General features: G+C 51.1%; 1 protein-coding gene across 11 annotated transcripts in view; it reads right to left on the reverse strand.

Moving 5' to 3' along the window:
* Nucleotides 1-3,677: 3,677 nt before the first annotated feature.
* The window catches only part of FRMPD3 (FERM and PDZ domain containing 3), a 132,032-nt gene continuing 120,420 nt past the window's right edge, over nt 3,678-15,289 (reverse strand). For 10 of the 11 annotated variants that reach the window (XM_059050732.2, XM_067023381.1, XM_067023375.1 and 7 more), the window contains 2 exons: nt 9,068-9,889; nt 3,678-7,495 (listed from right to left, as the gene is read on the reverse strand). In XM_059050732.2, coding sequence (XP_058906715.1) covers nt 4,551-7,495; nt 9,068-9,889 — 3,767 coding nt within the window. In that variant the 3' untranslated portion in view covers nt 3,678-4,550. The remainder of the gene's footprint in view (nt 7,496-9,067; nt 9,890-15,289) is intronic. The other variant, XM_067023383.1, reaches the window with a different exon arrangement.

The raw sequence follows: 15,289 nt of genomic DNA on the forward strand, positions 1-15,289 counted from the left end.
GTCTTCTAGACAGCATATATATGGGTCTTGTTTTTGTCTCCATTCAGCGAGGCTACGTCTTTTGGTTGGAGCATTTAATCCATTCACGTTTAAGGTAATTATCAATATGTATGTCCCTATTACCATTTTCTTCATTGTTATGGATTTGTTTTTGTAGGTCCTTTTCTTACTTTTTGTTTCCCACTTAGAGAAGTTCCTTTAGCATTTGTTGTAGAGCTGATTTGGTGGTGCTGAATTCTCTTAGCTTTCGCTTGTCTGTAAAGCTTTTGATTTCTCTGTCGAATCTGAATGAGACCCTTGCCGGGTAGAGTAATCTTGGTTGTAGGTCCTTCCCTTTCATCACTTTAAATATATCGTGCTGCTCTCTTCTGTCTTGGAGAGTTTCTGCTGAGAAATCAGCTTTTAACCTTATGGGAGTTCCCTTGTATGTTGTCATTTTCCCGTGTTGCTTTCAACAATTTTTCTTTGTCTTTAAATTTTGTCAATTTGATTACTACATGTCTTGGCGTGTTTCTCCTTGTGTTTATCCTGCCTGGGACTCTTTGTGCTTCCTGGACTTGGGTGGCTATTTCCTTTCCCATATTAGGGAATTTTTCAACTATAATCTCTTCAAATATTTTCTCGTGTCCTTTCTCTCTCTTCTCCTTCTGAGACCCCTATAATGTGAATGTCGTTGAGCTTAATGTTGTCCCAGAGGTCTCTTAGGCTGTCTTCATTTCTTTTCATTCTTTTCTCTTTACTCAGTTCTGTAGCTGTGAATTCCACCATTCTGTCTTCCAGGTCACTTATCTGTTCTTCTGCCCCAGCTATTCTGCTATTGATTCCTTCTAGCGTATTTTTGATTTCAGTTATTGTATTGTTCATCTGTTTGTTTTTTAATTCTTCTATGTGTTTGTTTTTTAATTATTCTAGGTCTTTGTTAAACATTTCTTGCATCTTCTCGATCTTTGCCTCCATTCTTTTTCCGAGGTCCTGGATCATCTTATCATTACTCTGAATTCTTTTTCTGGAAGGTTGCTTATCTCGACTTCATTTACTTGTTTTGAAAACTTTGTTTTTTTAAAATAATGTATGTATTTTATTTTATTTACTTTTGGATGCATTGAGTCTTCATTACTGCGTGCGGGCTTTCTCTAGTTGCGGTGAGCAGGGGCTACTCTTCGTTGTGGTGCACGGGTTTCTAGTTGAGGTGGCTTCTCTTGTTGTGGAGCACGGGCTTTAGGTGTGTGGGCTTCAGTAGTTGTGGCACGTGGGCTCAGTAGTTGTGGCTTTCAAACTCTAGAGTGCAGGCTCAGTAGTTGTGGTACACGGTCTCATTTGCTCCACAGCATGTGGGATCTTCCCGGATCAGGGATCGAACCTGTGTCCCCTGCACTGGCAGGCAGATTCTTAACCACTGAGCCACCAGGGAAGCCCCATTTAATTGTTTTTCTGGGGTTTTTATCTTGTTCCTTCATCTGGTACAAAGTCCTCTGCCTTTTCACCTTGTCTATCTTTCTGTGAATGTGGTTTTCCTTCCACAGGCTGCAAAATTGTAGCTCTTCTTGCTTCTGCTGTCTGCCCTCTCCCAAACCACTTTAGCCACGACTTTTGCAAACGTGAGAAAAAGCATCTGTGCCCAAGCTCTGGAAGGAAGTGACTCATCAGGGCTACTGTATATGGTTGTATAGTTTGTACAACCGGCCATCAAAGTAAGTGGGGCTGAAATTATCAAGATGTGTGCCCACAGGTCTAGCATCACCCAGAGGACTGTTTTTTGTTGTTGTTGTTGCTGTTGTTTTCTAATTCATCATGGTGGGTAGGTGCAGCAGAGAGAATCTTTTTCTAGTTGGCACAAAGGCATCTCATAGGCTAGAAGGGACCTGTGATTACCAGAAGGACCTAGAACAGGAGAAACAGAATCATCACCCAACATTAGGTAACTCTCTGAAAAGCCAGAGAAGTCAGCTGTGCTTAGGGTCCTGCTGCTTCTGTTGTATGGAAATACCCCTCTCCCAAGAAATCGCCAGAGGGCTTTGCAAGGGATTGGCTAGCCTGAGCTACAAGGCAGTCAAGCTACGTTCTGAGGTGACTGGACACGTTTCAGAGGGAGAGGCCCCATTTCCCAAAGCAACTTGAGAGCTGACCTGAATCCCTATCCCCCAATTCCCAGGCTGTCCTGTGCTGAGGAGCACATTGTTTTTATGTGCCCAGCCCACCCCATCAGGTCTGAGGTCACAGCCATGGTGGCCAGGTGAGTCAAAGGACCCAAGGTCAAGAGAAAGGAGTAGACAGTATCCAACTCCCGTGACCAACAGGAGACTTCTCAGAGGGACAAAGGGGAGGCGGGAGGAGCAGGGTCCTCATCTCTCCTCAACCACCAGGGCCCAAGTAGCTGGGGGCAGAGGCCCGGGGGAGCACCCAGCAACCAACAATTCAAGGACACAAGGACACCCACAGAAAGGCACTGCAAAGTCTTATTGGGATAGTAGGATGAATAGATTTAATCATTCTTGTTTGAAAAACAAGACATAAATTATATATATAGAATTTATATATTTTATGTAGTATATATACTATATACAGACATTAGAAAATGTGTTCTCTCCGTGAGGCTGAGGGAGAGGTGAAGGATGGCAGTGGAATGAATGACACAGGTGGGGCCTGAGTGGTGAAGGGGCAGGATCAAGAAGTTGGGACAAGAGGCAGACAACATCAGCACGCAGGCTCGCAGTGTTCGCGGGGGCAACAGTTCCCCACTGCCTGCATCTCTGGCCCATTAAACAACTTGGTCCTGTGGGAGGAGAGGCAAGGAAGAGGGGGGCTGGCTTTTGTAGAAGGAGCTCCTCTAATCCTTGCCGGGAGGAATTGCCACTCAGGGGGTCCTTTATCACACTCGGGGATACCAAGGATGGGCAGGGGTTAAGCACAGTGTACATCTTTATAAAACTCACATAAGAATGGGAGGTTTCACATGAGCCTCTCACGGAATGATGAAAGAGAGGCAGACACAGGGCACGAGCTTGTGGGAAATGGGGGGTATGGAGAGGTGAATGAGAAGCAATCTATACAGAAGAAACATTGGCTTTCTTTGTTCCCTACAATGGGCAATTAGTAGGGACTCCGTGTCTTCACTCCCAGGAACGTTGTAGTGGGGGCGGTGACGGCAGCAGATGTGTGTCAAGGAGGATGCTAAACAGTGTGGATTCCCTTCCAGATGACTCCAGGGGAGTAGGGAGAGAAAGAGAGAGAGAAAGAGAGAGAGAGAGAGAGAGGGAGGGAGGGAGGGAGGGGGAGGGAGGGGGAGGGAGGGAGAGAGAGAGGGAGAGAGGGAGAGAGGGAGAGAGAGGGAGGGAGGGAGAGAGAGGGAGGGAGGGAGGGGGAGGGAAGGAGGGAAGGAGGGAGGGAGGGAAGGAGAGAGAGAGATAGAGAGGGGGGGAGGGAGGGATGGAGGAAGGGAGGGAGAGAGAGGGAGGGAGGGAGAGAGAGAGAGAGAGATAGCTAGAGAGGGAGAGAGAGAGAGGTGCCGGACTGCACCGGGTAAGGCGCTCAGCTTCTTTTCGTAGAGAGACAAATCCACAGGGTCAATACACAGCCGAAAGCATATACTCAGGATTAACATATCACGCTAGCTTCCAGAAGTTTAAGATATAGTCATCAACCCCCCCGACCCCTCCCCCCACCCCCCACCCCCCATCTGTAGCTAAGTCGGACTCCTAAGGACAGTCTGTCTGGTCAAGAGATATTGAGAGGAGCCGCACGCCGGCAGCAACAGCCCCTGCGCTGGGCCGGGCTAGGCGTGCTCTGAGGCCTGCGCTGGGTCTCCCCAGGGCAGACGGGTTCACCAGGTCCCTTACCCAGAGAGAGCAGGGTGATCCCAGATGCTTGCTCCCTAGTGGACTGAGCCACCCTGCCCGTCAGCGAGGGGCAGGGCACTTTGGGGATGGCTGGTGTGGAGCTACTGGGCCCGGAGGCGAGCGCTCCCCGAGGCTGCCAGCGTGCCGGGCCGGCCACAAACAGCTGAGTGTGACTGTTTTCTGCAGACCCACTACCTGGGCACAGGCCCACCGGGGTGGCGCCTGCCGAGTGAGTGTGAGCCCAGGGTGGCCGAGCCTCTCCGCTCGCTCAGCGCTGTGGCCTGCCGCTACTGTCCCTGCTCCCCAGAGGGGCACAGGAGCCAAGAGGAGCTCCAGGCCCATGGGCCTCCTGCTTCAGGCCCGCCCCCCTCCGGCTCCCACGATGGAGCAGGAAGCGGACCTGACGTCACGTCTCAGCCCTAGAGAAGAGAGGCAATACAGCTCTGCGGCGGGCATAGTGACCGGGGTGGGGTGGGGGGGCATTGGCCCTCACAGTGACGCCCAGAGGCCAGGGAAGGGGTGAGGATACCCAGGGTGGCAGCTGCCGGGAGCCCTCAGGGACAGCCTCGACGCACGGAGCTGTCACTCCCTGGAGACTGAGGACTCTGGGACCCCGACTGGCCCAGAAGACACCTATACTCACAAGATGCAAAGACCACAAAGCTCAAACCTGGGGCCACGGTTGGGGAAGGGGGGCAGGCCCGGGCAAATGGCCTACTTAATAAGGGTTTTTAAGGAGCGGGTGAGTGTGCTCGTAACAGTCGCTGAAGCGGGGGGGCCCGGTGTGCGCCCCGCGGCCACTGCCTGCTGCTGCTGCTTAAGGCTCCGGGCGGTGGACTCCTCGGCTGCGCGCAGCAGGAAGGTGTAGTTCCTCACCACCTCTTCCACCTTGGCCAGCAGCTCTTGGCGCTGGGCCTCAGAGCGCACGATGAACACCAACCGCACGAACGTCTCAATGAGGCTGCTCAGCACCTGGAAGCTGCCCGTGATGGCCGCCAGCATGTGAGTGGGGCTCTTGTCCACGTTGGCCACGCGGCGGCAGGAGGCCCGGAGCTCCTTGAACTTGAGAGCCAGCTCGAGCTTGTACTCAGAGATCTGGGAGACGTAGGGCTTGGGGGCGCGGGCCTCAGGGCTGGCCACGCACTGCCGCAGGACCGTCAGCAGCTCGTTGGTGTCCAGCCTGGCAGCCAGGAAGCCGTCAGGCAGGCCGTAGGCATGGGCCCGTAGGGCGTTGATCTTGGCCAGGCTCCCCTCGAAGGTAGACACCCGCAGGTCGATCTCCTGGGTGCGGGAGGCCTCCGGGCTGCTGCAGGTGGCGGCATCCAGCACCTGCAGGGTCCTGCTCACCACGGGCACCACCTGCTCATCCAGCTTCATGCCGGGCAGGATCTTCATGGGGATGGAGTAGGAGAGCTCATCCTTGCCGTCGCTGGTGTCATCTGCCATGTCGCACTTGCGGTAGTAGAAGCAGTAGCGGATGGAGCAACACTTGCCGCTCTCGCTGTCCTCGTCCAGCTCCGCGGGCTTCCGGTACACCTCTTCTGGCAGTGAGAACACGGCCATCTGTCTGGGGCCTTTGGTCTCAGGGGCAACGTGGACGTAGGAGGGGTCTCCCAGGATCGGGGATTCCAGTGACTTGCTTTTGGGACCCACGCCTAGGGGGAGGCCTGCCTCTACCTCCTTGGCCTCCCTGGGCAGCATGCCCAGGGGTGGGTGCGGGTAGACGTCCGAGGTCAGCGAGGCCCTGTCGCCCTGGTCCAGCTCACTAATGCTGTAGCGGCGTATCAGTTTCCTATAGTTGGGAGCTCCTAGACACTCGCCCCCTGAGGCACATGTGGTCAGGCATGAAACCCCACTCTCAGGGTCCGATCGGCACTCTCGGGATTCCAGGCTGGTGGAGCGGATGCGCTGGACACTGGTGGGGCTGCCGAGGCTCAAGCCTGGGCCGGCCTCTGGCTGCCTCTGGGTAGGGGGGACCCTGTCCCTCTCCCTCTCCCGGAGGCCGGGCACCGGCGTTTGTGGGGCCTGAGGCCGGGCCCCCCGGCACATACGCTTGCAATCACAGCTGCGCCTCTGCTCTCGGGACATGCCAGGCCCCTGCTGCACGGGGCTGCTGCGGAGCTGGCAGCTGCAGCGGCCTGGAGCTGGGGGTTGCAGGTACTCGGTGCCCGACAGCTCCCCCTGGCTTGGTGGCTTGAGAAGTTCCTCAAGGAACTCCAGCTCATACTGCTTTACCTTCTGCAGCTGGGCCTGCCGCTCATCTGTCTCCTTCTTCTGGCGGGTTGGGAAGGTGGCAGAGAATAAGTTGCGGAGCCGGAAAGGACCCCGGGATGATTTGGGCTTGGTGGGGCCTTCGGATGCCAAGTGGGCTCCATCCAAGGTCGTTTCGATCTTTCTGGAGGGCATGGTGCTCACCTGCCAGCTGGCAGCCTGAGGCCTCAGCGGGCTCTGGCCTCGCTGCTGACAGCTGGGGCTCTGGCCTTGCAGTGGGCAGCTGGGGCTCTGCAGAACCATGGGGTAGCCGGCTCGGGGGACCAGGCTGGTGTCTTCAAGCTTGCTGCTTTGGGGGGTGCTCTCCAGCTGCCCCTTCTCCCCCTGGCCGGAGACGTTGCCCTGCTTGTGCAGGGAAGGCTTAGCACCCTCAGGCCCGCCCTTGCCCGCCACCTCCCCAGTACCTTGCTTGCCCACTGACTCTCGACTCACTCGAGAAAGATAGCTTTTGGGAGGGAAACTTTGAATAGGCAGCCTGTCCTCTTGTGAGGAGAGGTGCAGGCTATCAGCTCGGCTGCCTGTGGGTGCTCTGGAGCCGGAAGACACCTCTGGGCTCAGCTGCGGCTGGGAATTCCGTGAGGCCTCTGGAGCGCTGGGGCTCATTTTGAACTTAAGATTCTTATTGGAACTGCTGCTCATCATGCTAACTTCTGGCCTTCCCATGCTGACCTCTGACCTCCCCATGCTGGCCTCTAACCTCTCCCCACTGTTGGGGGGGGTCCCCAAGGCCCCGCCAGGGCCAGATGGACTCTTAGTATGAACCACCTGCTGTAGGGCAGCCGAGATGACGGCTGGGGTCACACCACCCTTCGAGTCCAGGATGAGCTTGGGGCTCAACCTGACCTCCTTGGGTAGGCTCTCCCTTAGCTCAGAGACCCGCTCCTCACTGAGGGACGGTGTGGCCGCCCCCAGTGACATCTCTAGGCCCGCCCGAGTGTGGCCAGGCCCTTTGTCCTCAGGAGCTGGGGACAGCAGGCTCGGATCTTTCTGATCACTCAGCTGAGGGGACAGTGCTGGGTGGACAGCCAGGGAGTATGTTCGCCCGTGCTGGGGCTGGGCCTCTGATGGGGGCACCTTCCTCCGAACACCAGGGGCGCCAGGACTCTGGCCTGTGACAGCTGGCTGGAAGGACGGGTTGGGGTCTGGGCGCCCGAGAGAGTAAGGGGCTGTGAGAACGGCCTGGGCTGCACAGCTCTGGATGCGGAAGGGCAGGTCCTTGCGGGCCAGGAGGCTGTCCTTGTTGAGATGCTGGGCCAGGAAGTAGGTGGTATTCTGGTGTTGCTTCATGGCTGACATCACCTCCGACATGTCCGTGAGCTCCGAAGAGTTGGTTTCATGGCCCGAGTCCAGCGACGATTCAGGGGTGATTGTGGCCAGCACAATCAGACCTGGAGGGACAGGGATAGGGTCTGCAGCATTTACTCGTGTCAAGTCCTTTCCAACCATATGTAGAGAGTCTATGAGGGTCAAGGTTAGTCAGCAGGATTTCAAGCTGGAAAAAACCAGTCAGGCCTGGGGGGCCTGCAGGGCTGAGGGTGGGAGGACGGAAGGGGAGGGGAAAAACAAAGGCAAGCTGGGAGAGAGGTGATGAAGGGCTGGAATCCGAAAGAGAAACAAGAGGCCTAGAGAAGATCTGGTAAGTTTGATGGCAAATTAACATGCAAATCACAGGCAAAACAACATGCTAATCATCACTATTTTTAGATTCAACAGCTAGGACATTTTTGTTAATTGTCCTGAAGAGAGCCAGCAAAGAGAGCTCCCTCTCTCTGGCCCTCCTCATCTGGCCAGGCCTGCCTACAGTCCCTGCAGCTGAGGCCATTTAGCTGAGCTTGGCCTCTCTCTGGCTATCACATGGGCCTCTAGCCTGGGAGCAGCCAGTGCTTGGAGCTCCAGACTCTGAGCAAAAAGAAATGCCAGGCCTGGAGGCCGAACACATGGGGGCTGCCCGACACCAAGGATGCGCTCACATACAGAAAAGGCAGGTACTCGCCCTGGTCAGCGAGGCTCCCTCGGACCTCAATTGCTTCACCCTCTCTGTCCACACTTGCCCTCGCCTCACAGGCTTTCTCATATGCCTTATTCCTCCCTATTTCCTTCCTGTCACTGTTATCACTGACCTCTTTGTTTGAAGGCGTATGTGTGTGGAAGGACGTATGTGTGACTATGGGTGCATGTCCGACATCCATGTTTGTCTACAAGATGGATGTATGTGGGTCTATAACAGGGCATAGCATGCATACTGTATAGTTCGCCCACTGAATAATAATAATAATAGTGGCTACCACTTACTGAGTCCTTACTACATGCTAGGATGTACTTTGCATGAATGATCTCATTTAATCCTCACAACAATACTACGTGATAGGACTATTGTTCTCAAATCCATTTAAGATGACAAAAGTGAGGCTCAGAGAGGGTTAAGTGCCTTGCCAAAGCAAAGGTGACACTGAAAGTGGTGAAGAAGCCAGGACTTGGATGCGTCTGACTGAGAGCCAAAGCTCTTAGGCGGATAAAGGCCTCAGCCCCGAGCGGTGAGGGCTCCTGGCTCCCCTGATCCCAGGTCCCTAGGTGGTTAGTTGGTCATTTTGTTTTTCTTCCAGTCATATGCATGCTGGATGTTCTTTGCCTGTCTTCTATATCTCTCACAATCTTGCTCTGATCCTCCATCCTGGCCTGGCTCCGTAGCTTTCACGGCCCCAATGCCTGGGGTCCATCGGCAAGACATTTCCAAAGCGATGGAATGGTGAGAGCCAGAGCTCTAGCGGGGACTGAGCAGCAGATCCCTGCCGCAGATTCGTCGCTCCCCCGACCCTATCTGAACTGCCTCTGGCCCATCCACTGCCCTGACACACCACGCTGACTTTGACCTCTGCTTGGGAAGAAGAAATGTCACCTGCTGGGCCTGCCTGGCCAGGAGAAGGAAAGGGAGGCAAGAGGGAGGAGGAACGCGCTGTTACCTGCAGTCTGAGGGGCTGGGGGGTGTGGTCCATCCTCTGAGGCTGCCAGGGCTTCCAGAGCCTGCAGAGTGGACACCAGGGCATCATCTAGCTCCTGGGCATGATCTCGGACTGTCCGGGTCTGCACGCTGTCAATCAGTGTCACCGGAATCTCATCGTACAGGAGCCCACGCAGGTGGCGTCCTTGCTCCTGGCTCTGGACGGCCCGGCGCTTGGGGTCCTCTTCATCAGAACTGTTGTCTCGGAAACCAGGAGGTGGGGCAGCAATGGCAGGCAACAGCGAAGTGCTCTCATCTTCCTCCTCTTCCTCCTCCTCACTCCCGGGGGGTGGGAGGGACATCAAGTCTACCATATTGTCACGAGAGGAGCCAGACCTCCCACCTTTGCGAGGGCCCAGCTGCTCCTGGAGTTTGGCTTTGCAAGAGTCACAGTAGAAATTCAGGGCTTCAGCCCCAAGGGAATTGTCCAAAGTGTAGGACCGGGCCCTGCTGGCACAAGGCTCGTGGTCTAGGCTAGCTGCATCAAAGTCACCAGGGATCACATCATAACCTTGGCCAGAACTCTTGGACGTGGGGTCAGACTTGGTCCGCGGCCTGGTCTCCTCAAAGAAGATCAAGTTCTCATTGACATCTGTCCGGCTTTCCTGATCCTTCCTTTGTTCGCGCATGTGGAGGTAGCAAAAGCTGACAAGCTCAGAGTCGGCAGGCGGGGGCGTGCAGCGGCTCGACTTCCTGGGGCTGGTGCCCATGCTGCCCACATAACTACTCTCCTTTTTCCCCAGGTGGCCCCCAGTGACAGGGCGGTGGGCGCTGTGCATGTAATCTAAACCCAGAAAGAGAATCAACACATGAGCCCTGGTGCTGAGGACTGTGGCTGAGTTTCCTTGGCGTCTCGGGCCTGGGTCTCTGGTGCCCAGCTGGGTGGTAGGTACTGAGGGAGCATTATCTGGCTGCTAGAGAGCAGGGGAAGGGGCAGCCGTGCTGCTGCTGCCTCTGAAAGTAAAGTGAGTAGAATCAAATGGCCCCATCACCTGTGAAATGGGAAAAGGCATGGGCTGGGGTGGGGGTGAACACCTTGGTATCTGGGCACAGCTGGACTCTTACATGGGTATGTCTGGTCTGAGAGTCAGCTGTAGGGTGAGGTTTGTGTTATGTCGCCCCTGGAACTGTCCCTGTCTCCAACCCCACTCTATTCAGAGTCTGTCCCACCCCCAGTGCTCTGTTACACTCGTGTTACGCTGGATCTCGAGGCAGAAGGAAATGAATCTGACAGGTTAGTAGTGGTTCAGTGGGCAAGTGTAAAATAGGCTAGTGCAATCCCAAGAGTGTGTATTTCAAACAGGATTTTCGATGGAGGGACCCTAAAAGAACAGAGCTCTACTAGTAAAATTCAGTGCACCTGAATGTGTAAAGCATATGAGGGATACACTGGGATGTGGGAGGGTGGGGGGAGCATTTTTGTCAATTCCTCAAATCATAGCACTTCTCTGTATTGATACAGGGCTAGCCTGCCTGCTCGACATACATGTGGCAAAATCTTCTAGTCAACAGTTTTTAACGATGCTAAGTGTGTGCATCTGAGAATTACCCATAACAAATGCTTTCTTTCTGGTTTCTCTCTTTTAGTCTGTTTTGGGGACCCCTTCCCATGTTATCTGTGAGAATATACTCAGACAATGCCAATTCCCTTTGCTATCAGCAGACTGACAGACAGATGGCAGGCATTAACTTAGGCTAAGGTCATACACATGATCCTATTTAATCCTCACAACAACCCAGTGAGGTAGGTGCTATCATTATCCCCATTTTACAGACAAAGAAACTGATCCATTCGTTTTGTGACTTATACAAGGTCACATGAGTTGTAAATGGCAGCATGGATTCTTTTTTTTTTTTTTGGGGGGGGGTGCCACGTGGCTTGTGGAGTCTTAGTTTCCCGACCAGGGATTGAACCTGGGCCCTTGGCAGTGAAAGCACAAAGTCGTTAACCACTGGACCGCCAGGGAATGCCCTGGTACTCTGGATTTGAGCCCAGGTTTGAGTGTCTACAAAGCCCTTTTTTTTTTTTTTTCTTAAACATCTTTATTGGAGTATAATTGCTTTACAGTGGTGTGTTAGTTTCTGCTTTATAACAAAGTGAATCAGCTATATATATACATATATCCCCTTATCTCTTCCCTCTTGCATCTCCCTCCCTCCCACCCTCCCTATCCCACCCCTCTAGGTGGTCACAAATCACCGAGCTGATCTCCCTGTGCTATGCGGCCACTTCCCACTAGCTATCTATTTTACGTTTGGTAGTGTATATATGTCCCTGCCACTCTCTCACTTTGTCACAGCTTACCCTTACCCCTCCTCATATCCTCAAGTCCATTCTCTAGTAGGTCCGTGTCTTTATTCCCATCTTACCCCTAGGTTCTTCAAGACCATTTTTTGTTTAGATTCCATATATGTGTTAGCATACGGTATTTGTTTTTTCTCTTTCTGACTTACTTCACTCTGTATGACAGACTCTAGGTCCATCCACCTCACTACAAACAACTCAATTTCATTTCTTTTTATGCAAAGCCCATATTTTTTAACCATTACCCTATATAGTTCTCATCATGGTTCTCAAGATGCTGGGAAAAACACCTCTCAAATGCCCTTCAAATTCCAGCTGGACAGGGTCAATGTATCAGTGTTGTTTTTTGTTTGTTTGTGGTATGTGGGCCTCTCACTGTTGTGGCCTCTCCCGCTGCAGAGCACAGGCTCTGGAAGTGCAGGCTCAGCGGCCATGGCCCACAGGCCCAGCCGCTCCGCGGCATGTGGGATCCTCCCAGACTGGGGCACAAACCCGTGTCCCCTGTATCGGCAGGTGGACTCTCAACCACTGCGCCACCAGGGAAGCCCAGTGTTGCTTTTTATTAGTGCTTACAGCCATCACAAAAGCATGGTGCTGTCACTTAACAGTGGAGCCCTGAAATACATGAAGCAAAACCTGACTGAATTGAAAGGAGAAATACACAAGTCAACCGCAATAGTTGGAGACTTCAATACCCTACTTTCAATAATGGATAGAACAACTAGGCAGAAGATCAACAAGGAAATAGAGGACCTGAACAGCACTATAAACCAACTAGACCTGATAAAAATCTATAGAATATGTCACCTAACAGTAGCAAAATATACATTCTGCTTAAGTACACCTGAAACATTCTCCAGGACAGACCATATGTTAGGTCATAAAATAGACCTCAATGAATTAATTTAAAAGGAATGAAATCATATAAAGTATGTTTTTTGAGCACAACAGAATTAAATTGGAAATTAATAACAGAAGGAAATTTGGGAAACTCATATATGTGTGGAAATTAAATAAAACATTCCTAAATAACCAATGAGTCAAAGAGGAATCAAAGGAAATTCGAAAATACTTGGACATGAATGAAAATGAAGACACAGTATATGAAAACTTATGAGATCTAACTAATGTAGGGTTTAGAAGGAAATTGATAAACACCTACATTTAAAAAAGAAGAAGGATTTCACATCAATTACCTGACCTTCCACCTTACAAAACTTGAAAAAGAAGAGTGAACTATGGGAATTCCCTGGTGGTCCAGTGCTTAGGACTCAACGCTCTCAGTGCTGTGGCTCAGGTGCAATTCCTGGTCAGGGAACTAAGATCCTGCAAGCCACACAGCACAGCCAAAAATAAAACAAAACAAAGCAAACAGAAAAACAAACTAAACCTAAAACAAAACAAGCAGAAGGAGAGAAATAATAAAGTATAGAGGATACAAAAATGGAGAAAAATCAATGAAACTAAAAGTTGGTTCTTTGAAAAGATCAATAATAATAACAAACCTTTAGCTGTACAGACCAGGCAAAAAAGAGAGAAGATTCAAATTACTAAAATCAGGAATGAAAGAAGGGACATCACTGCTGACTCTACAGGTATGGAATCATTTATAAGGTGAATACTTTGAATAAGCTTATGCCAACAAATTAGATAACCTGAGATAAAATGGACAAATTCCTAGAAATACACAAATTACCAAAACTGACTTAAGAAGACAGAAAATCTGAATAGGCCAATAACAGGAAGATAAACTGAATTAGTAATAAACTCTCCCCAAATCAATCAAGTCAGTCAGTCAGTCAGTCAGTCAGTCCAGGCCCAGATGGCTTCACTGGTGAATTCTGTCAAATACTCAAAGAAGCATTTATAGTAATTTTTCAAAAACCCTTCCAAGAAATAGAAAAGGAAGGGATACTTCTCAACTCATTTTGTGGTGCCAATATTACCTTGCTACCATAACCAGACAAAGACATCACAAGAAAACTACAGACCAATATTTCTTATGAATTTAGATAAAAAATATAATACAGATCTCAACAAAATACTAGCAATCTGAATCCAGAAACATATACCAAGAATTATACACCATGACCAAGTGGGATTTACTGCAGGAGTGCAAGGTTGATTTAACATCCAAAAATCAATTAATGGGCTTCCCTGGTGGCGCAGTGTTTGAGAGTCCTCCTGCCGATGCAGGGGACGCGGGTTCGTGCCCCGGTCCGGGAAGATCCCACATGCCACGGAGCGGCTGGGCCCGTGAGCCATGGCCACTGGGCCTGCGTGTCTGGAGCCTGTGCTCCGCAACGGGAGAGGCCACAATGGTGAGAGGCCCGCGTAACACAAAACAAACAAACAAAAAAATCAATTAATGTAATACACTATGTTAATAGAACAGAGGACAAAAGCCACATGATCATCTCAATAGACACAGAAAAATCACTTGACAAAACCTTTCATGAGGGCTTCCCTGGTGGCGCAGTGGTTGAGAATCCGCCTGCCGATGCAGGAGACACGGGTTCGTGCCCCGTTCCGGGAAGATCCCACATGCCGCGGAGCGGGTGGGCCCATGAGCCATGGCCGCTGAGCCTGCACGTCCGGAGCCTGTGCTCCGCAACGGGAGAGGCCACGACAGTGAGAGGCCCGCCTAGCACACACACACACACACACAAAAAAACCTTTCATGATAAAATTCAACAAAATAAAAGGGAACTTCCTCAACACGATAAAGGTTAACTATAAAAAACCAAAGCCGGGCTTCCCTGGTGGCGCAGTGGTTAAGAATCCACCTGCCAATGCAGGGGACATGGGTTCCAGCCCTGGTCCGGGAAGATCCCACATGCCGCAGAGCAACTAAGCCCATGTGCCACAACTACTGAGCCTGTGCTCTAGAGCCCGCAAGCCACAACTACTGAACCCGTGTGCCAAAACTACTGAAGCCCATGCGCCTAGAGATCGTGCTCCGCAACAAGAGAAGCCACCACAATGAAAAGCCTGCACACCTCAACGAAGAGTAGCCCCGGCTTGCCGCAACTAGAGAAAGCCCGCATGCAGCAACAAAGACCCAACACAGCCATAAATAAATAAACAAACAAACAAACAGATAAATAAAAACAAAGCTAACATCATACTTGATGGTGAAAGACTGAAAGCTTTCCCCCTAAAATAAGGAAAAGTCCAGGATTTCCATTTTCACCACTTCTATGCAATACCATACTTGGATTTCTAGCCAGGACAATTAGACAGTAAAATGAAATACAGTCATCCAGACTGGAAAGGAAGAAGTAAAACTATCTCTATTTGTAGATGACATGATCTTATATAAAGAAATCCCCCCCCAAAAAGAAAAATCCCAAGGAATCCACTAATAAGGTATTAGAACTAATAATCTCAGCAAGGTTACAGGATAAAAAGCTTTTTTTTTTTTTTTTTTTTTTTGCAGTACGTGGGCCTCTCACTGCTGTGGCCTCTCCCGTTGCGGAGCACAGGTTCCGGACGTGCAGGCTCAGCGGCCATGGCTCACGGGCCCAGCCGCTCCGCAGCATGTGGGATCTTCCCGGACCGGGTCACGAACCCACGTCCCCTGCATCGGCAAGCAGAGTCCCAACCACTGTGCCACCAGGGAAGCCCAGGATAAAAGCTTAATATGCAAAAATCAATTGTATTTTTATGCACTAGCAATAAACAATCTAACAGTAGAATTAGGAAACAATTCTATTTAAAATAACATCAAAAAGAATAAAATACTTAGGTATAAATTTAACAAAAGAAGTACAAGACTTGTATACTGGAAACTACAAAACAGTCGTGAAAGAAATTTGAAGAAGATTTAAATAAATGGAAAGACACTCTATGTTCATGGACTGGAAGACTTAATATGGC

Source organism: Kogia breviceps, chromosome X, assembly GCF_026419965.1.
Source record: "Kogia breviceps isolate mKogBre1 chromosome X, mKogBre1 haplotype 1, whole genome shotgun sequence".
Lineage (NCBI taxonomy): Eukaryota > Metazoa > Chordata > Mammalia > Artiodactyla > Physeteridae > Kogia > Kogia breviceps.